The 25,070-nt window shown below is 41.7% G+C and overlaps 1 protein-coding gene across 1 annotated transcript; it reads right to left on the bottom strand.

The window, feature by feature from the left end:
• Positions 1–9,208: 9,208 nt before the first annotated feature.
• Positions 9,209–12,337, bottom strand: LOC148332157 (uncharacterized). The gene is made up of 2 exons (XM_088301721.1): positions 11,964–12,337; positions 9,209–11,749 (listed from the first exon to the last, which is right to left on the bottom strand). Exons 1-2 carry the CDS (start codon positions 12,118–12,120, stop codon positions 10,458–10,460), a joined length of 1,449 nt encoding a protein of 482 aa, XP_088157847.1. The 5' UTR covers positions 12,121–12,337; the 3' UTR covers positions 9,209–10,457.
• Positions 12,338–25,070: the final 12,733 nt, after the last annotated feature.

Genomic DNA, 25,070 nt, shown 5'->3' with positions numbered 1-25,070 from the left:
TCGAATCGTTTTCAATATGATCTGTAAAATAACCAAATGGTTTGGGTTTTGATTACATTAAAGAAATACAAATTGAATAAAAACCCAGTAGTAAGGCTTGAGTTCAAAGCAAACATGGTGAAGCAGCATTTAGCCGTTATGCTGCATGCAATTGGAATAAGTTGTCACCAGTCAGCCCCAAGTATAAATGCTTTGAAATGCAGAAAATCACCCCGAAATGTTGTTCTTGTGCTGTATGTTCTCATTTCAGAATAGTAGGACTCCAAACATATGGCTACTTGGCTCAGTTTGATTGGTGAAACTGAGTTTAATGTCACAAGTGATTACGTTTGATTGGTGAACAGCGCCTGAGCAGGAGGTCTCGCAGCCCACTCTCCAAACAAACACACTTAAAAATTAATTAATCACGTGAGCAATAAAATTTGATGTATACTGTACTCAAATAAAAGTAAAAATGATGCTGCATTAAAACTACTCTAGTCCAATTTATCCCAAAAGTTACTTGAGTAGTAAATGTAGCACGTTACTACTCATCTCTGGCCACTGCTATAAGAAAACAAATCTCCATTTTTATCTCAACTACAAGCAATAGTCTCACTTACAAGTAAATCCACAATAAAAAACATTTGACCATTTAAGTCATACGTTTGGAACCAGTTTGAGTTTTTATTTTGTTTCTTTCATTTTCATCTGATTTTGCTGTGACGAACTTATCAGAAGACCCAACAAAATGTCAAGATGTAACAGCGCACTCTTGACGCGCCAAACGTCTAACAAGGGCCATTCAGCAGAATGTCAGGGTTAAAGCTGGTCACCCCATATACATTTTTTTTGCCCTTAATACGAATGCGCTTTAATTATAGTGGCGCATTTATGAAGCCCGTCTCTTTTAAAATGTTCCTTTCACCACCGAAGAAGTGAAAAATGTTTCTCCACCCCCCCAGGCAAACCAAGAAAAGAGCAATAGAGCAACACAGAACATGCATGCAGTACATAAGAGTAGCCATTTTTGAGGCGACTGTGTGTGTCCATTAACCTGTTACAGACACAACTGTTAGCATTCCGTCGCTTTTTCAAATGAGAATTCATGCGAGGCGCTAATATTCAAGTGGCCTCATTTTGCATACATTTCATGGCGCGGCTGTACTTGATTTCGATGCTTAATTTAGATTCGCCATTTGCATGAAGCTGGTTGAGCGCATGCAAATGGCTGGCCTGGCGCACTCTGTGAGCTGGATGTGTGCAAGCCCACTCACTTCGGTACGATAACGGAACCTCTAAAGTCAAACGCCCCGCAGGTCCAACTCTTTAGGATTTTGAGATTTCTAAAAAAAAAAAAAAAATGTAATGACTATTATTATTCCAAAAGCTGGTCAAAGATACTTTAAATTGCGTGTTTCTTTTTTACTGCAATTATTATTATTATTTTTAATCTGAGTATATGTGAATCCACAGGTATGTAGGGGGTGGGGGGGGGGGCTAACTCCAATGTATGGCAAAGATTTATGCATGCAAAATTTGAATGAATATGAATGTTTATCATCAACTAAATAGTTGTCTGCTACATCTTAGCAATATGAAGTACTTAAAGGGACAGTGTCTAGAATTTAGTGCCATCTAGTGGTGAATTTATAGAACGCATTGACCTATGTTTGAAGCGTGTGTACATTACCGCTTTTCAGCAGCCTTGCCGGCAGTGGGTGCTTTTCATGGGGCAAAAGGCGGAAGAGTGAGGGAGGGGGAAAAAAATGTTACTAGCCTTCTTTGGTGTGGCTTCTTTAGAGCGCCACATTGTCAGCCATGAGTGCACGCAGATAACGGAGAGAAAGAGAAGCATAAAAGAGAGGTAAACAGTCTGACATGGAGCGGGACTTTGCACCGACGTGGCCGCTTGGAGCGCCTCGTTGTTGTTGAAAAAGCCCCGCAATGATCTGGTCGTGTATATTGAAGCAAACAGAAGCTTTCAGTGTATAAAGTGAGGACATAAAAAAGATGCTAGACTTCGTAGCATCCATTATGACAAAGAGCTAGCATTTGAAGAGGGGTGTGCAGACTTTTTGTATACAATATGGACGTTTACAGTACAAAATAACTAATAAATAATAAAAAAAAAAAAAAAAAAAAAGCAACCTCACTCCTTTCCGAGCACTAAAACAGAGATGCACATTTCCCTCAGACTTGGCTGCCTTGCTACAGGTGAGCCGTCATTACGGAGAGAGCGAGAGAGCGCGAGAGTGAGAAAGAGTGTGGCTGTGTTTGGCCACAGCAAGCCTCCCTTCCCGATGCCGGAGTGAGCAAGCAGTGAGACACAGGCGGCGGCTGCTGCTGCCAGTGACACGGCTGTCACAGACGTGCGCCTCATTACCGCCGCCGCAAATGTCAAAGCACTAAAGTAATCACTCACCGCTAGGCCGGACACGCGGTCACGCCGCCACGTGTTTTTACAGGGAGAGGGTTAACAACGGTGCGCGGAGAAAGGCGGCCCTTTCAGTCGTCTTTGGTGTAAAGGCAGCGTGCGGGATGGCCGCGTGCTCGTGTGACAGCAGGCAACAGGTTTTTGGAGCCAACTTCCTTCAGAGTCATTACTGTCAATCCAGGACGCTTTTAGCCGCGTGTCACCGAGTGTGCTGTGTGACGTATGCACCCAAAGTAGTTCCCCTCATTATATGTTAAAGCTGTGGGGGGAAACTTCATTGAAATGGCTTATATTTCGACTCTAAACAACCAATTGACATGAATTTTTGGACACAGCAGACTTCAGCTATGAAAATATTCTGCCAGTGTCAAGTTATACATTGTTATCTGCGGGGAAAAAAGTAATATTCCCAATTTAAATTAATGACATAAAGAGATCGTAATGAATTTAAGAGCTTGTGCGTTATTATGAATGAATACACACCTCGTTATGGTGTGTATGATCCACCGAGAGGCAATATAATGCTGTCATGCCGAGACAATTGAAGACTTTCACAACTACTGTAAGTGACTCAGTAAGCTGCAGTAATATTGGGAGTTTTTGCTTGATGGATAAAAAAATAAATGACTGTGAATATTATTATAATGTCTGTTTGGCTGTAACAGCTATTTCAATATACTCTTCAGTTATTTAGCAGAGTTGTGGTAGTTGAATAAATCCAACATTTTGAAATCAATAAATCGTTTGCTAATCAGGATGTCAATATTAATTAAAATAGTCGGAATTATTATTTTGCCTAAAATCACCTATCCTTAATATCTACTAATGTTATTTTCAAATTGTGTGCATAGTGTTGGCAACAAGTGCCCCTTTTTTTGGCTTGAGCACAATGTCAGTGCGCGTGCCTGATTTTCAAGTTCTGATGTTTTTCTCGAGCTGAAGCAAGGGAAGAAGATGCTAACGCTACATGGAACGGAACATTCGATGACTTTGTGTTTCATTACAGTTTGATTAGTCACTTTCGGCAGAAGCACATGTTACATTGCTGGCTGGCTCTTGTACGCATCACTTAAAAAAGAAAGAAGATGTCCATACACAACTTCATCCCCATTTTAAGGCTGAATGTGGATGTTTCAAGGGCAGCTGTAAATTGTCCGGAGTAATTAGATGCCAAAGAAGTCATTCAGCGAGCAAGAGGTACACAGCTTCGCATTCAGTTGGGATGCGGCATATACCGTGAATCCTTTGACGTGGTTGCCATAGCGATGGACTCCTTGACCCCAGGGTTGACTTGGAAGGAAAGCAAAGTAGAAAAAGTAGTATTCCTCTTTGTTGAGCTCGGCCTCATCACAAACACAAAAGCAGAACAACGAGAGATGAGGATTTAAGCACTTTGAAACTGTTTGCATAACGAGCTCCTTTGCCATGCAGCGCCTTCTCTGGGTTTTAATCACCTGCGCTCTCCAGACCACCTACATCCTTCTTCATGGTCCGAAGCGGGACCGGCGGCCTGATGCGCGATCCGAGGCAAATTAATTCGCCGAGCCTGATTGCCATTAGCGGGTGCGATTATACACCTTGATTACTGTGCCCAGCCCGAGGACCATGACGGGGCCCCCGGTGCACATTTCGAAAAGGTGCGCATAACATTATGTGATTGCCCCGCAACAGATCCATCCAGAAGCGCCCTGAGACCGTATACACTGTCTCAAGTAGGACTGTGATTATTAATTGGCACTTGAGCTGACCTGATATCCGGAGCTCCAAACACAGCAAGTTCCTCCGATCCGATCGCACAGGCAAATGAATTCAGTCTCATTCAAAGTCATTATTGGATTATTATTGTAGAGGGAGATTTGTTTGGAGTTCAAGCATGGATAACCGGAATGTTGGGCTCTTGAGGGATGACAGGCGGCTCTCAAAGTGGGCTTAAGATGCTGAATGGTCCCGAGGATGAGAAAGGCTTTGACTTGAAGATGGGCCACTCAACTACCTTTGGCTGAGAAGGCCTGTTCACACTTGACTGATTGTTAATGTTAGAAAAAGAATACACTGACATCTTAATCAATAATTGTGTCATTGGGGGATACTAGGAATTCATGGTCTTTTGTTCGTCGCAGAGATTTTTTTGGTGTGCATAGACTTCAGGTGACAGGTTTAACTCATTCCCTACCAGCCGAGTAAATAAAATGAATCTTGGACGTCTTTAGCCGTCAATGGCATTAAGTGGATTGCTTTTAAAAAAGACAGTAGCGAACCAATTTTTTAAAAATATTTTGTAGATACTAATAATTATTTACTTGTTCCTCGTGGCAGTGAACGCAACTCAACTCAGTTGATAGTGAACAATTCTTCAACAAAGAGGCTTTAAACTGTTTATTGCCACGCTCAGTTGAGGTTTACGATCAAACTAAAAAGAAAATATGTATTTAAAACAAACATAGCTTTGCTTTAGGGAAGTCTGTTGCAAAACATATATATATATATATATATATATATATATATATATATATTTTTTTTTTTTTTTTAATTTTTATTTTATTTTATTTTTTTTTGCTGAACTCAGAGACAACGTAGTGTCATGTAGTGCTTTGTTAAAGACTCCTATAGTTTTAGTCAGCTCTCAATATTCTACCACCTCCAAAATTCCCTGAAGGTGTCATGGCCAAGGTGTCCCAATACATTTGTCCACACGGTGTAGCGAGAACACTGATTAAGTACAAAGCATTGTGCAGTGACACATATCCTTTGGAATCTGAGCCAATCTAATCCCTCACTGTCAATTCGAAGGCTTTTCTTAATCTGGAGCCAAAGTGCTCATTTGGTGCGGCAGATAAATGCTCTATATTGATTTATCCAGGAGCAATCCTGCATCAAGCGATTAATTGGATGAGACAATGAAGAAGTCAGAACACATCTGTACATGCTTACATTCGGAATACATTAGCAGCACAAGACGTACAACCTTGAATAACCCTCCTTGCCTTCTCCCTCCTCCTCCGGGCCTAATGTTAACATGTTTGCATTTGTAACACCTGGCAAAGATTTAATGGACTTGATGTGCTACCATTCACAGTGGAGGTCCGCGTCGTGAGAAATCTCAGCGGCAGACATATGCCCTTCTTGCACGATTACTTAATGGCCTCTGCAATTATGCATGTCTACGGGAGCTGGCAACATAAATGTCAGTGGCAAGGAAAGAACTGATTTATGTCTTTTTCCTTTTTTTTTCCCCCTTCTAAGCTGGGACACGCCATTCGATAAAGACGACATTGGCGATACACGCCACGGGGCTATATTGAGCACCATTTACAATATGCAAATGGGAATGTGAGCGCCCAAATGCAGAAATTTCATCCGTGGCAAGAGTTCAACAACTCTTCAGTCTTCAAGTGTTGGGATAATGGTCACAGTGACTGCACATTGCTGCAATTCAAAAACCTCCACTATCCATCGCTGGACAGCTTTTGCCACTAAAACAACACGCATAAATGAGTGTGCGTGTGTGTGCTATTGTGTGATGTGTGTGTGTGTGTGTGTTGCTCTAAGTGTTGATAGACAGCAGACGATGGAACGTTCAATTCATGGTGCTTCATTTGCCGCGGTGGGAAGAAACCAAGTATAAATACCCTGTTAGTGTGTATTTAAAGCGGCTTTAGAAAACATCACTTTTTTGTCATGTTAAAACTGTCAGCATATGCTGCTTGATAGAGGATGTGACAGGGGGTTCTTTTAGAGCAGGCGTGGGCAAACTACGGCCCGGGGGCCACATGCGGACCGTTAAACGTTTTAATCCGGCCCGCCGAACTTGAAAAAAATGAAATGAATGAACCTTGTTAATGTTTTATTTTCTAAAGACTGTGTTTTTTCAAAGACATAAATATTGTTGTAATGCTTTTGTTCCTTTTCTTTTAAAATTAAATTTATTTTTTTTCTCCGATGAGGTGAAATTACCAAATCATTCCATCCATCTGCTCCTGGTCCGGCCCCTCTGTCAAATTTTAGAACCCTCAGTGTATTTGGGCACAAATCTCTGAATTAAAGAGACACATGGATGATCTTAACATTGGTAGTTATATGATAGGTTTGTAAAGATGACATTAGTTCTAAAATTCACCCACCTAAAAGACTCTGTAGTGAGTTTTTTTTTTTTTTTTGTGATGAGATTTACGACAAAATGGCACAACCCCTTTTGGAGCTTAGTTTGTTATTTTTTTTCCCGTTTCAGCGTCTACGTCACACCAGGGAGGCAAGCGAGGTAATATTGCTCAAATTGCCAGTCCTGTTGTCTAAAGCCGATCATCAGCAAAATGCAAATGCACGTGACTACTCTTATCCGCTTCACCCTGTGAAAGTATAAAAGCGTTCTGCACAATAGTTTGCATTTATTGACATCAAACGTGCGATCATGTGATCACCTCCACAAAATCCGAAATACCGTGCCGATCTCCATTTACACATGCTGAAGTGGACAACAGCATGAATGCGCACACCAACTACGGCTGGTTATATTTAATGCAAATGCACGTGACTACTCTTATCCGCTTCACCCTGTGAAAGTATAAAAGCGTTCTGCACAATAGTTTGCATTTATTGACATCAAACGTGCGATCACGTGATCACCTCCACAAAATCCGAAATACCGTGCCGATCTCCATTTACACATGCTGAAGTGGACAACAGCATGAATGCGCACACCAACTACGGCTGGTTATATTTCGGACATTTAGCTACGCTAAAGTTGTGTCAACTCTCAGGAGGCGCGGCGGGCAGCAGGCAGCCAGCATCCTGGAAGGTTGAATGAATGGATAAAAAAAAAAAATTATGACAACTCATTTCAGTTTCCTGATCAAAAAATGAGCTTGTGAGTGAAAAATGGCCCATCTTGGTTGGCAAGTTCCTTTATTTTTACTAGAGCAGAATCAGCACTTTTACCAAACTCTCTTTTTTCACCTCTGTCCAACTGGCAGGCTGCATTTTAACACAGCTACAGTATGTTTGACACTTACGTTGTGTTGTTTTCTATATTTGCCCGGTGATTGATTGGCCCCAAATCGAGCTGGGATCGGCTCCAACACAATAGCGACCCTACTTTTCGTGGTTTCGGGTTGCTGTTGGAGGAGTGGTACATTCGTCTGACTTGTGTGCGGGTAGCATGGGATCGGTTACTCCTCAGTGATGGTGTCTGTGTGTACCCTGCAACTGGCTGGCGACCAATTCTGGGTGTAGTCCACCTTTTGCCTAAGGTCAGCTGGGATAGGCTCCAGCACCCTCCTGTGACTCTGTACAGGATAAGCGGTGTTGAAGATGACACATTACACATTTGTGGTTTCATGGCCCACCAGCCGTATGGTCTCCACGCCCAATTTTAGGTATACTAGACTGGGAGGGCCCCCTGCGACCCTGGTCAAAGGGAACGAAGGTTTGGCTTGGGGAATGCTGACGGATACTTAACCTATCGGGGAAAAAATGATTAACTGATTTATCAACCAGGGTGGAGTGGAACGTTGTAGGTGCCCCAAGCACCCCCCCTACCCCAAGCATAGATTGACGCGTAGGCATACAGGACAGAAAAAATAAGCCTTCACGCGGGAAGGCCGAAGCCAGCATTCGAACTTGAGACCTCTGAACTGCGAGGCATTCATGATAACCAGTTGTATTGTAATTGTATTGTATCATAGTAAAAATCATATTTTTGATCTCAATTTAGTATGGACATGACTGCTGATAGAAAAAAGGTTGCATGCAAATGTGAAATTGAATTCTTTTGCATGTATTTGGGGAATAAATTCTTAGATTAAATGATTTTAATATTACATTTCCATCACTGTGTCTTCCATGTTATCTTCCACACGGCGCATTACCGCCATTTCCGAGGAAGCATGACATCTGTAATAATTCTTCGTACAAAAAAAAAAAAAAAAAAAAAGATAACAGACCAATAATCACCGCAGCCTGTAGTTAAGTGGAAATGAATATCCTTTTCTGTTTGACTGGAAGTGCAAAGCAAAGAATAGCAAGAGAGGATCAAATTATTGCATTGGCGTTTCACATAAAAAAAAAAAAAAGGAAAGAAAATGTACTCCAGATTTTGATTTTCCTGAGGAGAGAAGAAATGTCATGGCTGAAATTGAGGACAGTTGGAATGGCAGCACTAACTGAAGTTCGCTTTATTGTGTTTGAGTCAGAGGCCTTGTGCTGTCACACGGGGTGCATTTGGGGTTAAAGTGTGGCGCCACAGGTGTCTACGTGTGTGTGTGTGTGTGTGTGTGTGGTTTATATGCCAATTTTGAAAATGACTAAAGTCAGCCAATTTTTTTCAAGATTTTTGACGATTTTTTTCATTTGTTTTTGTTGTTTGTTTGTTTTTTTGCGCATGTATACATTTTGACATTAAAACACCCCCATTAAAAAAGGGCAAAAAATTACATCAGCCATTTTTTGCATATTTTCCTCATGGGTATAGATAAATACTAAAGGACAACAGTCAAAAGTTCTGCCTGTAATTCATATCTTTATTGTTATGGGTATTAAGTGAGCAAAGGAACGCATTTTATTCATTTAGATTTTTTTGTATTCATCAGCAGATTAATCGGTTATCAGAATTTTATTCTGTCAAATATCGGAATCAGCATCAGCTTAAAAAGAATAAATAAAAAAATCCTCTTTGGGAGTGTGTATAGTATATTCAACTGAAGGAACATATTCATCCCCCCGCAGTAAGGGATTCAATGTTGCAGAATATGAGGGCCACATTGTGGTTATTTCAAAAGATGCACGAGTGAAAAAAAATGGTATCTGGCAGAAAAAGTTTATTTTGTTCATCATCTTCATAAAAATAACAACATCAATATCAAGTTCATAAATTGTAGAAATTGTATGTACAAATTTGAACAGTTAATATAACTTAAGGCGAGTTAAATTACTTTTTTTTTTTTTTGCAATACCCTGTTGGCGACAATTTCACCAAACTGTCTTTTTTTTTTCTCAAGTTTCAGCATCTTCGAAGCAAAAGACACATCACGTCAAAAGTCCTTCATCGCTGATCCCAACCTTGCAGCAATGTGTGCTACCTGATTACTCAAAAGTTGTGTTAGTCTGTCCTGGCTTGATTCAACACACTTCTGTACATGTAAAACCATTTTCTTTTTCAATAAGTGCACATCCAGCCCCCGTTTGCAAACTCATTCAGTGTAACAACGCTCGTCGGATGAAGTGCGAAAAAAGTTTCAGATATCAAACTGTGACATTTCAATTACTGAGTTACTGAACAATATAGCCCTCGAAAACCAATACATTATTAAGGATTTCAGAATACCCCCAAAAATGAGGCTCAAATGTCATAAATGTAAAATATACACTCAGCTATAAAAATACAAGGAAGTACAGTCATACAAATATATTTATTTGCCATTAATTATATATCTTTCACAATTTGAACAACACAAAGTCCAATGACAAAAACACTGACGGCTAAATGATAGGAAGTATAAACAAACACGAAGTTTGATCCAAATGGACAACTTTATGGCAGAAACCATAAATATATTAGCTTACATTCATTTGAATAACCCCCCTCCACTGTAGCGTGATTGGAGGAGGGGGTGCTATTTCAGGTATTCAAAGAGGGGGGGGGGAATCAAACATGCATTGAGCAACATAGTCCAATAACTGGAAAAAGAGGAAAAAATAGAACATTCTGAGTTGAAAATCTCGATAGAAATCTGCAAGTGCAATCCACCCGTGGGCGATGAGAGGTGGGATGGGAGTGAGGAGCTGTCCGGGTGCAGAGGTGCTGAACAGCAGTCATGCACCGAACAGTCAGGCTTGCCTCCACGAGTGACGGCGAAACGTCAATGTTCACCTGACGTCTTATCGACCCGTGGGTCAAATCGGCGCAGCAGGACCCTCGTCCTCCATTTGTTCAGCCTGTTACGCCCTCCAATTCAAACTGACTTGGAGTCGTGTCTTCCGAGACGGAAAGATCCTAAAATGTCGTGCGTGTGCGTGTGTGCGTGCGATATGCGGGAGGGCCTCGCCTTCAAATGCCCTCGGGCAGAGTGAAGGGCCACGCGTTGGGAGTCACTTGGGGCTTCAACTCCATTTTCTCCTTCTGCTTCTGGTGCACGCGCCCGTGCCGCTTGCGCTCGTCGCTGCGGGCGAAGCGCTTGCCGCACACGTCGCATGAGAACGGCTTCTCGCCCGTGTGAGTCCGGGTGTGCGTCGTCAGGTGGTCGCTCCGGCTGAAGCTGCGCAGGCAGATGCGGCACTGGAAGGGCTTGTGGCCCGTGTGGATGCGTATGTGGCGGTTGAGCTCGTCCGAGCGTGAGAAGCGCCGGTCGCAGCTCTCCATGGGGCAGGTGAAAGGTTTCTCCTTGGGCGGGCCGTGCGAGGACGAGGCGGCTGTGCTCTTCCGGACCCTGGGGGGCTTAGATGGGGTGGCACTGGAGGTGGAAGTGGCGGCGGCACGCGTGGTGTAACTTTGGGCGAAGGAGTCGGGCAGCAAGGATGAGTAAAGGATTGAGTCTATCGTGCTGGGCAAAGCAGGGGAAGCGTAAATTGAGTCGCACTGATTGGATGCAGGGGGGGCTTCGGGATATGGCTTGAGGCCCATCGGCGGGGGGAGGTAACCGTTGTACGTGTAGCCCTGGGAGCACGTGTCGGAGAAACACTGCTCCTGCTTGATGCCCCCCTCCACTTTGAACTCCACGTCCGGGTTGGGGCACATGGCAGGGAAGGTGTCCAAAAGTTCCTTCACGTCCATTTGCTGCTCGGGTGGGAAGTCGTTAGACATGGGGAACGTCTCCGTGTGGAAGCTACTCTCCAAGCAATCCGATTTGCAGAACGACCCCCATTCGTAGCTCTCAAACTCATTCTTGACCACCACGGGGAAGGAAGCCGCCTCGGACTTGGGCTCAGTTTTGGCGAAGCCCAGCTGGGAGGTGGACGGCTCCGGCGCAGGGGGGTCGGCTTGGTCCTGGGTGAACCCCGTCTGGTGCTCTGAAGAGGAAGAGGGGTACGCTGACGGGGTGAAGGGTTGCCTCTTCACGTCTCCAAAATGTGCGCTGTCCACAGGGGGGGTGTATGAAGCCCCCCGGCTGTTGGCGCTCTGCTGCTGGGCCTCGGAGAGCTGCATCGTGGATATGCCCACGATCTCGGTGATCATGTTGAGGAGGGTCTCGGTGGTGCACGCAGCCCCCTGAGAAGCTTCCACGTAAAAGCTGCCGGAGTAGGCGAGCGAGGAGGGGGTGTAGGCGTCTTTGGGGCCCTCGCAAGGGCTAAACGCGTATTCCGAGTTGGAAGCTTCGGTTTTGAGGGTCGCGGGGGCGCCTTCTGTTGAATTAGAAACGGAGAAAACTTTGTCAAACCCGACTGTTTTGCTTTTCAAGGGGGAAAACGCGACGTTACATAAACATGGATGCACGTCCGGCGCGCAGCCTCGTCGACACTGCGCGGCAAGTGTCGCCGTTTTTTCCGCACACTATCGTTCGCTTTCGACATTCCCTTGCATGCAAAATTTCCTCCCCGTGCAGCGGGACTCACTCACCGTGGCCAAACTGCGCGGGCACCGAGCGCTCCGCGCCGCCGAACGCATCTCGGTTGTCCTTCCTCGCTCCGGCGTCCATGCCCAGAGAAGAGCCACTGCAGTTGTCAAACTGAGGGTAAAAAGAATCTTTCGCGTTCAAATCCATGTTGTTCAACATAATGGTGCAATTAAAAGGTCCGCCTCGAGAATAGATATATGTAGGGAAATCGGGGTGTCTTGTTTTCCTTCAACCCCCTTGCTCTTTTTTTTTATTTGGATGGTGTTCGACAAATGATCCCCAAATGTACTTGATTTAAATAATAATAATAATAAAAAAGAAAGAAATTCAATATATTCCTTCTCGTCTGCTGCTCCGCGGTCATTTGCTTGCTGTGGCTCTCACGTCGCTCCCCTTATATACACTTTGGCGGCTCCACAGCCCTCCTCCCCATTCATCAGCTCCAGTGAGAGGATTCCCCGCTGCGTGTAAACTTCATGCCCATATATGGACAGAGGATGTGACGAGGCTGTCCTCGTCCTCTCCTCCCATCCTGGCCCTCCCCTTCTTCGCCTGTACGAGCAAGGATGGAGACTGACGTTGCAACAAGTGGCCACCCGTGCAGCCTGGGAGGGGAGCAGCCTTGCGTTTATCATCCCTAACATATGGCTGACATGCTGAAAAGCGGCGATGGGAATTCCTCCAGGAAAAGCGAGAGATGATGCCACCTATAGCCGATAATAATAATAATTGAAAAAATAAAATAAATAAAAATAGGACAATGAACCCCGGGTTATCGCGAGACGGACCCGCCATGTTTTACCCACACACGTTTAAATGTAGGCCTGCATTTTTTTCAAACAACAAAAACACTTTTAATAGGCTGAAACCATTTTTAAAAATAATCAAAGTGCAATTTTCCTTGCAATTGCCAGAGTGATTATTTTTCATGGTCCCCTTCCCATGCATTTTTAACAACAAATTAATCTGTGGCAATATTATATTTAGGGTATTGCACAAAAAATATTTGGATTTATAGGTTAGGCTTAATAAAATAAACGTCCTAAACGCTTATTTTGTAATAGCTACTCGTTGCTGTAATACTAGATTGGTTAAAACTACTGGAGATAAATTACTAAATTTATTAACATACTTGGCCAATAAAGATGATTCAGATTCTGATGAAGCATGGATTAAGATGAAAAACTGTTTGTTAATTTTTATCTATTAAAGTTGTTAATTTACAAAACATTTTGTCTTTCATTCTTTTAAGCTTCCACTATGACAACTTTTCAAAATTTGAGCAAAGAAGTGTGTCAAACATTGCAAACAAATCCCTATGTTTATTACTTCAACATGTCATGTTGCATAAAACAATGAAATGAAAACATTCACAGCACATCTTGGATCACGATTGGATAGATGGATCGGTCCGATTGGATGTGGTGGGTGTACTTAAAGACCTAGTGTGAAGTAAGTTCAGAAAATGTTAAATAATTTTTTTTGTGCGTGTCACAAGCAAATTAATTACACGTAATACAAATAACAACGCGACTTTTTTTTTATTTGGTATATTTTGCAAAATAATAGTTTTCCCGAAGTTAGATTCTGCCAAGCGACAAACCCGGAAGTGTGACGTCATTTCAAGGGATTTATGGCAGAGCTCAACATAGAACGTGTAACAAGCTAGTCAGAAATTGACTCAGAAAGCGAAATCTCAAAAATACCTGGCTCAGGAGAACAAAAATATTGTGCCTGAACTCGTCGACACTGTCTTGAAATTCCCTCTCTTTGCCGGAACGAAATTGGTCCATTAACATGCTCTATTTTTTTTTTGTTTTGGCCACTCAAAAAGATGCTTCCCAGAAAGCAAACAATGCATCGCCACACAGAGCCGAGGCACTTCGCAGAATAATGCAACAACATCAGTTGAGCAGCTCGCCATACGATAAACAGAGCAATGGCGACTGGCAGCTTGTCATCCTGCGAATGACATTTCCCGTAAAATACAGAAGATTGCAGAACAAAAGCATTATCATTGTTAAGGCGTTGCTACGGATCTAACTATGAATCTAGGATGTTTGCGCTAAAAAAACTAACGTGAGTATTCTTAAAATAGATTTATTACTCAAAATACGGTGGGTCAGGCTTACTTCACATTTGGTCTTTAATGAAGTATGATGATCAGTGCCTATATTCTACAAAGGTGACCAAAGTCCAGATAGAGAAGACAGTATTCTGCCAGAAGTCTGTTGCCTATTCAAACCATCTAATCTATTTTGAAGAATGTGTTTTGATCGTTTCATAGCTGAGGCCAGACTGCACATTTTCAGCAGCTACAGTGATCGACTCTCCCTGGCAAATCCTTCTTCCCTCTAGTGCGTTTGCAGTAAATTGCGGGTCGCTCACACCATAGCGGCGAGGCCTCATCCGAAAACGAACCCTTGGCCTTTGAAAGCATCGGAGGGAGTCGATAACACCCCTGATGTGTTCAGTGGTTGAACCCAACCGTTCACGTGACATTTCAACCCCCAAAGCGTTTTTATTTTTATTTTATTTCCTTCTCTCTTTCGGCATCTGTTGCCAGCTGAACTCGGCGGTCACGCTTCCTACTACACAAAGTCGATACTCTTTGATAGGGCGCCGCGGTGTGCAGCGGACCTCTCGCTCAGATTGCCGCATCAGGATGGCGGAGAGCGGCCGTGCAGATACAAACACATAGAACGGTCGTTTACTCTTTACTCCACGCAGAAGAAAATGTTTAATTAAAGTCTGTATTGATAGGAACGGAACGCTCTCTAGTAAGGAAATCAATTCAATTACACCTCAGAGGACGATGTTGAGTAGTAATCACCACACACAGAGCATAATGTAACAAAATGACCCAGTTATTTATACATATATATATAAATATATATATATATATATATATATTAGTGCTGTCAATCGATTAAATTTTTTCTCAATAATTAATCGCAAGAAATTCTGTAATTAATGACAATTTTTTCTACTACGATTTTTTGTGAAGCTTTAACAGGTATTTACTTCAATAATATCTTATAATTACTGTGAAAATCATCATCAAATGTGATGTGTATTTTAAATCAAAGACTTCTCTAATAGCTTTCTTTGATCTTTGAATACGATCTAAATGGAGTCATCTTTGCAGGAATTTTTCTCAGAATCAATTCTCAAAACTTACACAATACAACACACTCCAGCGGTGTTAGTTTGCAAGGCCAAGTCGCAACTTAAGCGGGGTCTTTTCTTGTACAGCTAATATGGTACAGTGTTTGAATTTGGCTTTGCAAGATATGCAAATTAATTTTTGAAGAACAACTATTAAACCTTGAAAATTCTCCCCAAACCACTGATAAATATTCAGTACATTGAAAGTGTGGAGGGGGCGACCTGACAAGAAAAAAACAAAATTAAAAATATTTGTTTTTTAATCCCACTATATATTCAAACCCGTAACTTCTCGACTATGCTTCCTAGCGAAATTTACTGGGAAAAAAATGTTGTATTCCTCTCGGGCTGAAATATATTAAATTATGAATCATTTCAATGAGAATAATTCACATAGAGGTGCTGAATCAGAACAAAAGCTAAATGGCCTTAAACTACTGCTTTTGAGGGGGGGAAAAAACCACAGAAAGATGTAATCAGCAATGCAATGTCTTTGTCGAAACGGATTGACAGAAGGAAAAAATGAAGCGCGTGAGTCACGCGGAATCAAACACAATACACACAATAATAGACATTCACTCAAATTGTGTCATTTCCCTTAACGCTGAGAGGTGGACGAGGTATCAAAGTGTACGAGTGGCACAATGCTGTCATCTTTTTTGAAGGTGGCGTATGATAATAGGCTATAAGCTCTTTCGCTGCAGCACTGACATTCTCCGGAACAAATGGCTTTCACCCTCGGATGTGCACTCTCATTCCAGAGGCCTGCAAGATGTCTGGCTTGGAGCGAGAGGTTCCAAGTCATCCCAAGTCTATTAAAACCAATCTGATCACTCAAGAGTTCAGATCACACGAGGGCTGCCACCAGAACTGCAGTGTGGCTAACCTCGCTCAACTGCATCAAAATGCCGCGGCGGAGGGACGGAGTAATGGATTTATGTAATGTTCGCACTTACTGACATTACAATAAAGCGCCAGGCTTGACTCCATACCTGTGCATTAATGATAAATGGAAGCCTTTTGTTTATTAATCCGCTGGCATCTGTTCAACCAAATGTTCACTTTCCTTAAGGCTGCTTTTGCGTTTTAACAAGAAGGACAAGGAGAAGAAAAAAAAAAGTTCAAAATGTACAAGCCAGGATGAAACACTTATTTAATGAAAGCGACTCATGGCACTTTGACTAAAAGGGGACATCTCAGAAAGCAAAGTCTCGGTGTAAATTGTCTTGTATGAGGAGGGTTCCCAAAATAAAACAGCAAACTGATGAGCTGAGGAAAAAAAAAAACTTAAAAACTCACATCTGCTCTGGTGGAAAGAAACAGACTTTCAGGTGTCTGTACTTTAATTGCGTATTATATTTTCTGATTTACTAACTGGTATCTGTATTTGCTATGCCTTACTTTGTCCAAATAGGCCAGAGATTGGTAGTTAAAGTAAAATATATTTACTCCATTACATTTACTTAAAACTGTGAGTCTGACCTGAGAAATATTTAAAGGACTACTTTTTGCTTTCATGAGAGTCATATTGTTTAAAAGTGATGGTGCTCTGACTTGAGGACAACTTTAGGCTACTCTCCACACCTCTGAAATAGATGTATTACTTTTTTGTGTCAAACTAAATGGACTAAACAACATAAGATCAAAATAAATAAACAAATAAACAAATAATAACAATAATAATAATAACAATAAATGAATCTAGAGAGGTAAAAGTGTGCCAAATAAATCTTTATGAGAAATTTAAGCCGTGAGAGTTGCGGTGGTACGAGTCAAGGCTGTTTTAAGATGGCAAAGTGACTGCTGACAATGCTGTGAGCATCTGACACTTCCTGGCCAAGAGGAACATCAATGTGCTGAGCAACCCTCCTATCTCACTTGATTTGACTCCATGTTATATTTTCTCTTTCCAAAGCTCAAAGGGTTCATCAAGAGAACTTGTTATGACGACATCAAGATAACTATGATGACGAGGTGCAGAAGATCCCGGAAGAACCCGGCCAGGAGTGCATAATAGCATGGCAGAAATTGGCAGAGATGGTGTGTTAGACACCAAGGGGATTATTTTAATGTGGTACATTTGGAATTTGGATTTGAAATAGAATGACCCCAACTTGATCATGGCTTCCATGTTCGCGGTCGTGCTGATTCACAGATTTTTCTGGGGGTACAGTCAATAATTCCATTTCGGTGTAACTCGCCAATAAATAGGGTGTAATTCCACTTTGGACCACTCGATGGCAACACACTAAAATTTGAGGCTGTACATTTCAAAGAAGAAAAATGACACAGGAACTACTGTACTGTATTTCAGCACAAAGTAGTTTTGGCTGAAAATTATTTAACATCATGAGCTTTAATCCTGATTTGAAATGCTACGGAAAGCAATAGGTGCAGGTTCATATTACAATGTGCTTCATTTGGCATGATTATTGGTGTAAAGTGTGAGATGATGTTTGTTAGTTTGGAAAAAACAGACTTGTTTGCTCTAAACGCATAGAAGGCTCGCTACTGTTTTTACAATATTTTTATGTTATCCATTGCTCTTGTTTGCTGTCAATAAAAAAATTGTATGATTCTAAATGCATGTAACAGACATTGAAAAGATTAAGTGCCGATTATTTAAATTGGGTATTTCTATATTGCAGATTTTGCTTATTACGGTGATGGTCTGGAATGTGACCCGCCGACATTGGAGGGGGGTCCTCGAGTATGTTTTTTGACACCAGCCATGGAATTTCTCTGGCGCATCTTGAATACAATTCTGCAAATCGCATATTAAACACACCTTTGTCATGATTTCTGATTACGCAACCATTGTTTTGTAGATGATTGGCACGATGTTCCATAATATTTTCAGAACTTGGAGTGGTTTGCTTTGTGCGACAGAGGAAGGTAAATATATTTTTTTTTATTCTGTGCACTGTAAATGTAGACCCATGTTATTTTAAGGCTCTCTCCTGGACAGGGTGTGGGAGTTGCGCTTGCAGGTGGGTGCCTGCTTTACACTTGAAGAGGCAGTGAGGAGTGACTTCCCTCAGGGATCTCTGCCTGTGAGATGAAGTACATTAGATGGGAATACAGCCTTGCAATATTAGCTTTTTTGTTGTTGTTTTGGCTTCCAATAGAAAAAAGAATCGTTGATGTTTGAGACTTGAAGCAACATGAGAAAGACAGCTTGGCATTGAGCAGAGTTCAACCTTCGGGCTGACATGAAAGTCCCAAAAATTAAAAGACGAAGTGCCCGAGCGGTGATATGTTGATGGTGTTGTACGACGGTGGGCAGCGACCAAACTATACTGACACGAGGCATAATAATGAATCATAACTCATCTATTTTTGGTTCCACACCAACTCGCTGCTCTGACTTCTATTTTTTGGTGGACGTGTGCTTTGTGAAATCTGACTCTTCTCTAATCAGAATAAAGTCAAGCAACGCTCTTAGCATAATCAGGAGTGTCCATTAATTCAGAGGGGAAGATGTCATAAGTGAATTCTGTACACATGGAAGATTTTTATTTTTCAGCCATTAGGCTAAAAGCCGATACATACTTCCAAACATGACTGCTTAACCATTAATTTTTTTGGGGCAATTTCAACACGTAGTATAACGACTACACCAGTATTGTAGTTCTTAGAATAGTGGTTCATCAATTGCCTGGAGAAAATCCAGGCAGTAAAAAAAAAAATATATATATATATATATATATATATATCAATATATATATATACTTCAAGTCATCTTTGTATATTTTCACTCATACACCAATGCATTTCTGACAACCATCACAAAATAAAATAAATCCCCAAATTCTGACCTTATACCACTTAAAATAATTATTTTAAAAAATCCCTTTCTAAAAATCATTTGGGAAGGTTTCAGGAAATTCTTTTCAGGAACAACATTGCCTGGATCCAAAGATCAGTCAAATACCTCCATATCAGCCGACAAACACATTAACATTCAGCCTTAAGTGTTTTTGAGGAAACCCTTTTTAGGTTTATGGATGCAAAGCTGATATTTTTGGGATCAATCCTACAAATGAAATAAAATAAAAACACACACGCATACACGCATCTCGCTAGGATTGCACAAGAGCCGGTGAATTTCATCCGCCTCCTCTGAACCACATTGTGACATGTCTCACATAGAAATCTCACCCCTGAGGCGTTAGCTGAGGGAACATCTTCAGTCTAAACCTGGATACAATGGGGCCTGTAAGACACCGCACAAAATGGATTGGGAGAGTTTAAAAACCACAGAAACCTTTGCCGGAAACACGACTTTCTATAAATACATGCTATTCGCCTCAGCTGCCAGATCTTCTCTCTCACACATATACATACTCCCGCTCTCTCTCCGATGTGTGTGACGGGCTCCGCACAGTTACATATACTACATCATCATTCAAATGTTGGGCAGAAATAAGAAAAATAACAGCAACGGAAGCGTGGTGCTTCTTTTGAAAGTATTCTCACATCCTGCATTTCCTCGGAGAGTGGGAGTGGGTTAGGGAAGCCCGGTACCGGGCCCCAATGCTGCTGTTGGTGCTACAGTCAGTGCGGCAGGTTTCCCGCTGCTTCCAAAAATACTTTCCCGCTCGCCCACTACGGTCCCCAGCTGCCTGTTCTCTGTGGTTTCTGCAACGGGGATGGGTGATGATAGGACACACTGAGCGCTCCGATCATGATTACGGAATGCCCCTGGTGTTTCTTTAAACATGCCCCCAGACTCCTCCACGCATGGCTCGCACCTTGCCCTCTTCTTTACTGGATCCATTTTCCTAGCAGCAGCAGCAGCAGCAGCAGCTCTTTTGGACCTGATCCAGAGCCTGCACCTGCTGTTACCTAACTGCGAGGCTGCAATTCCATGACACACAACTCGCTGCTTGTCTTAATTCGGTTAATGGCAGCACAATATAGCTCACTTTGTGCTGGAGTAGAAAAAAAAACAAAAGGGGTGCGTAACCTTGGGTCTGTGGGCCGCAGAATTAGATCTTAAACAAAAGTAAAATCCCAAGTGGTCAATCAAGAGGCTGAAGTGCCGATGATGACAATTAAACTTTGACGTCATGCTCTGCTCACATTCGATGGCGAAACTGAAAAAGCTTACGAACCGATTATCTTTGAAACTTGCTTCAGATTTGGTCTCAGTTAAGTCCTGAGTTGGAGTTGATCAAAGCGCAACCCCATAAATCCATAAAAAAATGGTTGCATCGAACCAAAATAAGCAACTTTTTGTACAATTCCTCATCACTTAATTGTATGTCCTGTCCTGATGGGCATGTCCATTGGAACTCGTGTTGATCATTGGAAACTGGTGTCAAAGGCTAATTCCCCTGGAATGAAATTAATGCAAGACCCTTAATTGAAAAATTGCTGCTGATTATCAAAACAGCTTATTAAAAAACTTGATAATATAGTGTGGCTCAATTATCTTGGATAACTGCTTGCAATTGGGGCTCCTTGGGGCAAATTTCCTTCGTAGGAGATTCCCTCGAATTACCTTAAAAAAATAATTTCAGGCATAGGTCCTTGAGAATTGTTCGTGTGCCCTGTCCTAATGGCATATCTACTGACTTTTGTGCCAATGTTTTTTTTTTGTCCTTCATAATTAATCAAGGCATTATCATTATCAGCATTAGTATCCCTGAGCTCATTTTGCTGACTTCCCTTGGAGGAGTTAGCTCAAGTATGACCCCCGTACCGCACACACGCCCACTTTCTCCAGAAGCCATCAGTTTGTTTTTGGTGGGCTCTGGGATGCCGTCATGAAAGAGGCGCTGCAGCCACCCTGGGGTGAGATGTGGTTTTGGTGAACCAGGTGCCTTAATTACTCACATTTCATCATGAATTTGATTACCATTGTGTGAAAGGGAATATACCATCATGTATATGCCTAGGAATCTTAAAACAACATGATACATCTCCTTTAAAGTAACACTTTTAGACTCAGTCAAAAAAGTTCATAATACCACCATTTCGGGAACCATTAGACAACCCCACTAAATTTGGTGTTTGCGTTTGGCAAATTGACAACAGGTGTTTAATCCATGAAATGACCTTTTGATTTCCTAGTTCAATTAAAATTGGTCTTTAAACAACCAATCTGCATCATGCTGATGAACGGGGTCACACAGTGTCCTCAGAGAGTTTCCACAAAGACAAAAGAAGAATGAAAGAGTCACATAAAGACATATGAGACTTGACTAAAACAAAACCGCACGCGTGTGCGTTTTCGTTGACAAGACGGACTGAAATTGCAAGTGGCTGGTCCGTTAGATGTTTAAAATGCAGGCCCATGTTCATTCTATTCCTCTGAACATATCTTATACATGTTATGTAAAGTTAGTCGACAATCTGCTGTATTTCATACCAAGCCTACAGTTTTCCACATAACACCTGCTGCGAATGAGGTGCAAGATAGCTTCAGACGAGAGTTAACATTTTTGTGCTAATGGTACTTCATTAGCCAGGACCCCCTTGGAAAAGAGCTTTTTAATCCCATCGGGACTTTCCTGGTTAAATAACGGTTAAATAAAAATAAATTAGCGTACGTGAATATTACAGTTATGGCAGCAAGCATATTGAGCCACTCTCGGAAATATGGCGAGAAGTTAAACATTTTAGACCAGCCGTTGTTCTTTATACAGATGCATTATTATTCGGGCCATTGCTCATAAATAATGAGGTGGTTGTCAGTTATGTTGTTGATAAGATATCAAAGCTTAGATCCAACCATTATCTGAGCCGCTTCTCCTTACAAATGGTCGTGGGAGCCGATCCCAGGTGTCTTCGGGCAGTAGGCGGGGGACACCCTGAACTGGATGCCAGCCAATTGCAGGGCACACAGAGACGAACAATCATCCGGTCTCACAGTCGCACCGAGGGACGATTTAGAACAAGTGTGTGAAACTCATTTTTGTGGATGGGCCACATCGTAGTTACGGTTTCCCGCAGAGGGCCGTTACGACTGTGAACCCATATAAATGTTTGATCACCTTACGCCGTAAAAATGAGCAGGTAACCCACGCAGGCACGAGGAGAACACGCAAACTCCACACAGGAAGGCCGGATTAATCCCACGACCTCTGCACTGTGAGACAAGTCGTCCACCGTGCCGCCCATCAATGCATATTTTCGTTTTGCATGTTTGACAGTTGAGGCCATTCTAATTTTTTTTTTCCGAAAAGACATGTTGAACTTGACCTACATGATGATGTGCATTTTTTGAAAGACTAATACTTTTATTTACTTTACTAAAACAAGACAAAAACCTTAATGAGTTTATCGAAAAAAAATCAAATATAGAAATGACAATAAAATTAAAACTAACACTACAACTAAAATGGCGGCCAAAAAAGTACTGCATTCGTGCATCACACATGAATTAAAAAAATCTAATGTTGCTTAAATTAAATCTATCAGGATTATGATGGAGTTTAGTTTTATCCTAAGGCCGAATGTTTCACAACTTTAGTAAGTATGGGTCAAACTTCTCGTCACGTGACTTTTACTTTTTTTGTCGGTAAAATGTGTCCTTTGGCCCTATAAAACTTGAGAAACACTGCTCGAGACTGGAACGCCTCAAAGTGGTCTCTGCATCTGTCCCCTAAACCTGTAAGCAGTCATTGGTGGCAAAAGTCTAGACAGCCCCAGGGCATGCTCTGTTTTCTCCAGATGCTCCAAAAGTTCCCCTGGACAAAAGGATCAATAACCGCACGCAATCATTATCGTGCAATGTGGGGCTAATTGCATGTGCTGTTGACCGGCATAAGTTAATAGGTCTCCGTGTTGTGGTCTCTGACTCATCCGCACCCACACTGATTTCTATTTGTTGCTCTTTCTCCCATGCAGCGACGAGTATGCGAAAACATGACTGCCGATAATTAGAGAACGCCTTCATCTTCATCAACCGCGCCACTGTCGACACAGTCATTAGCGGGGACGGTGCAATGCAAACAGGTCCAAACAAATAGCCCGACGCGGCAGACACGCGAGGAAACAGATGAAGAATGTTAAGAGCTCGCAGCTAACAAAAGTAACTATGGAAACGGGCAGCTCTACATGGCACTAGCATCCACAGCTCTCTCCAGAAATAAAAAACTGTTGGGCCAAGAGCGAATCAGGTAAAGACAAAAGATCCCGGGTGAACCTATTTATAGTGGAGCTTACATAACATACATAGACCTATGTTGGCTCAGGCAAGTTTGCCGCTCAACAGCAAAACCTCTGTGGGGCAAAGATTTCATAGAAAGCAGAAAAAAATAAAAAAAATAAAAATCGAAAGACATGGAGCGGCATGCACGACGATGGCTAATGCAACAAATGGAGGCAGGAAGGCTTGCTCATTTTTGATGCCAAGGAACATGCACTGTTATGTTGTCTGATTCAGAAAGCGCTCATGGCCGCCAGCTCCAACCATTAAGCGCAGATAAAAATTGCATAAAATACAAGAAGCCTCGTGTTTGTTTGCCTGCAGAACATTGGGTGGCTGCAGCTTCACATCGTATCAACACATAGGCCTGAAAAGCCCATGAGAGACGTCCCCATCCCGCAAAAAACGCCCCCCCCCTGAAAATTACAGCCTGTCACCAGGTCTTCAATGTAAATTGATCATTAGCATAATTATCCACTTACACTGTTTTAATTCTAAGTAGCTCTCCATTGTAAAGTAAAACGATAGCCAGGCTGTACTGTATTCAAAAAGCCTCTTCTGGTGAATGCCTTATTAATTGTCTCCCTCTAGCATGCAGTCAGACATTTGCACAGTGCTGCATGAATCAAAGTATAGCACAGTAAACCATAACTGAAAAGGAAAATTGTTCAATTTCTACAATGTCATGAAAATTGTTGTAATTTGCACTTTACAAGCACAAAATAATACAAAATATGGGAAGCTTATAGGAGAATCAGAAAAAGCCTCTAATTACAGTAGCTCCCTCTAGCAAATGGTTTGAGTAAATACATTCAAAATTATCATCACTTTGCTCCAATTGTTTATTTCATAAATATATTTAATGTACATCAGCAGTGTATATTGAAAATCATTGTGTAAACATCCTGTGTTATTCAAAATTAAATAAGATTGAAATCAAAAATCAAATAACTTCATTCAAAAAAATTTTTTAAATGAAGCAATTGACAAAAATAATTACCATACATTGATATCAAATCATTTGTATTTGTTACTGCAAGTATGTTACCAAAAACAAAAATGTACAATGTTACTAGCATGACTACTATTAATTTCCATGGATCCATCGTCTAAGCCGCTTCTCCTCACAAGGGTCACAGGCTGGAGCCTATGACGGCTGTCTTCGGGCAGTAGGCGAGGTACACCCTGAACTGATTGCCAGCCAATCGCAGCGCACACAAATGTGAACAACCTTACACGCTCACAATCACACCAAAGGACAATTTAGTGTTCAGTTAACCTAGCCATGTAAAATTTATGGAATGTGGGAGGAAACCGGAGTACCCGGAGAAAACCCACACAGGCACGGGGAGAACATGCAAACTCCTCACAGGAAGGCCGAAGCCGGAATTGAACTCCGGACCTCTTAACTGTGAGGCCATCGTGCTAACCAGTTGTTCACCGTGCCGCCTACTATTCATTTGTTTGAATAAAATTTGAAATACAAGTTATTTTAAATATTTTTTTTATTTAGTACTGCCGTCCTCCAATTTAAAATGTAAAAACGGAAATCAATTAACCAACTTCAAAAGGAATAGTAAACCAAATAGTAATCATTTGAATCTGAAGTTAAATTAAATGAAAAATAATAAAATGGATAAATGCACAAATGGAACATAAAAAAAATAACTTTCAACATTAAAATCATTCATTTGCTAGTAATAATTACCATAAGTTAATTTCCAATAATGAGGCATATTTACAATTGTAAATAAACAAAAATTGATGTTCATTATTGACATCA

Source organism: Idiotropiscis lumnitzeri, chromosome 8 (assembly GCF_059441095.1).
Source record: "Idiotropiscis lumnitzeri isolate Australia: NSW breed Sydney's pygmy pipehorse chromosome 8, RoL_Ilum_1.0, whole genome shotgun sequence".
Taxonomy (NCBI): domain Eukaryota; kingdom Metazoa; phylum Chordata; class Actinopteri; order Syngnathiformes; family Syngnathidae; genus Idiotropiscis; species Idiotropiscis lumnitzeri.
This window is presented reverse-complemented; position numbering and strand designations above follow the sequence as displayed.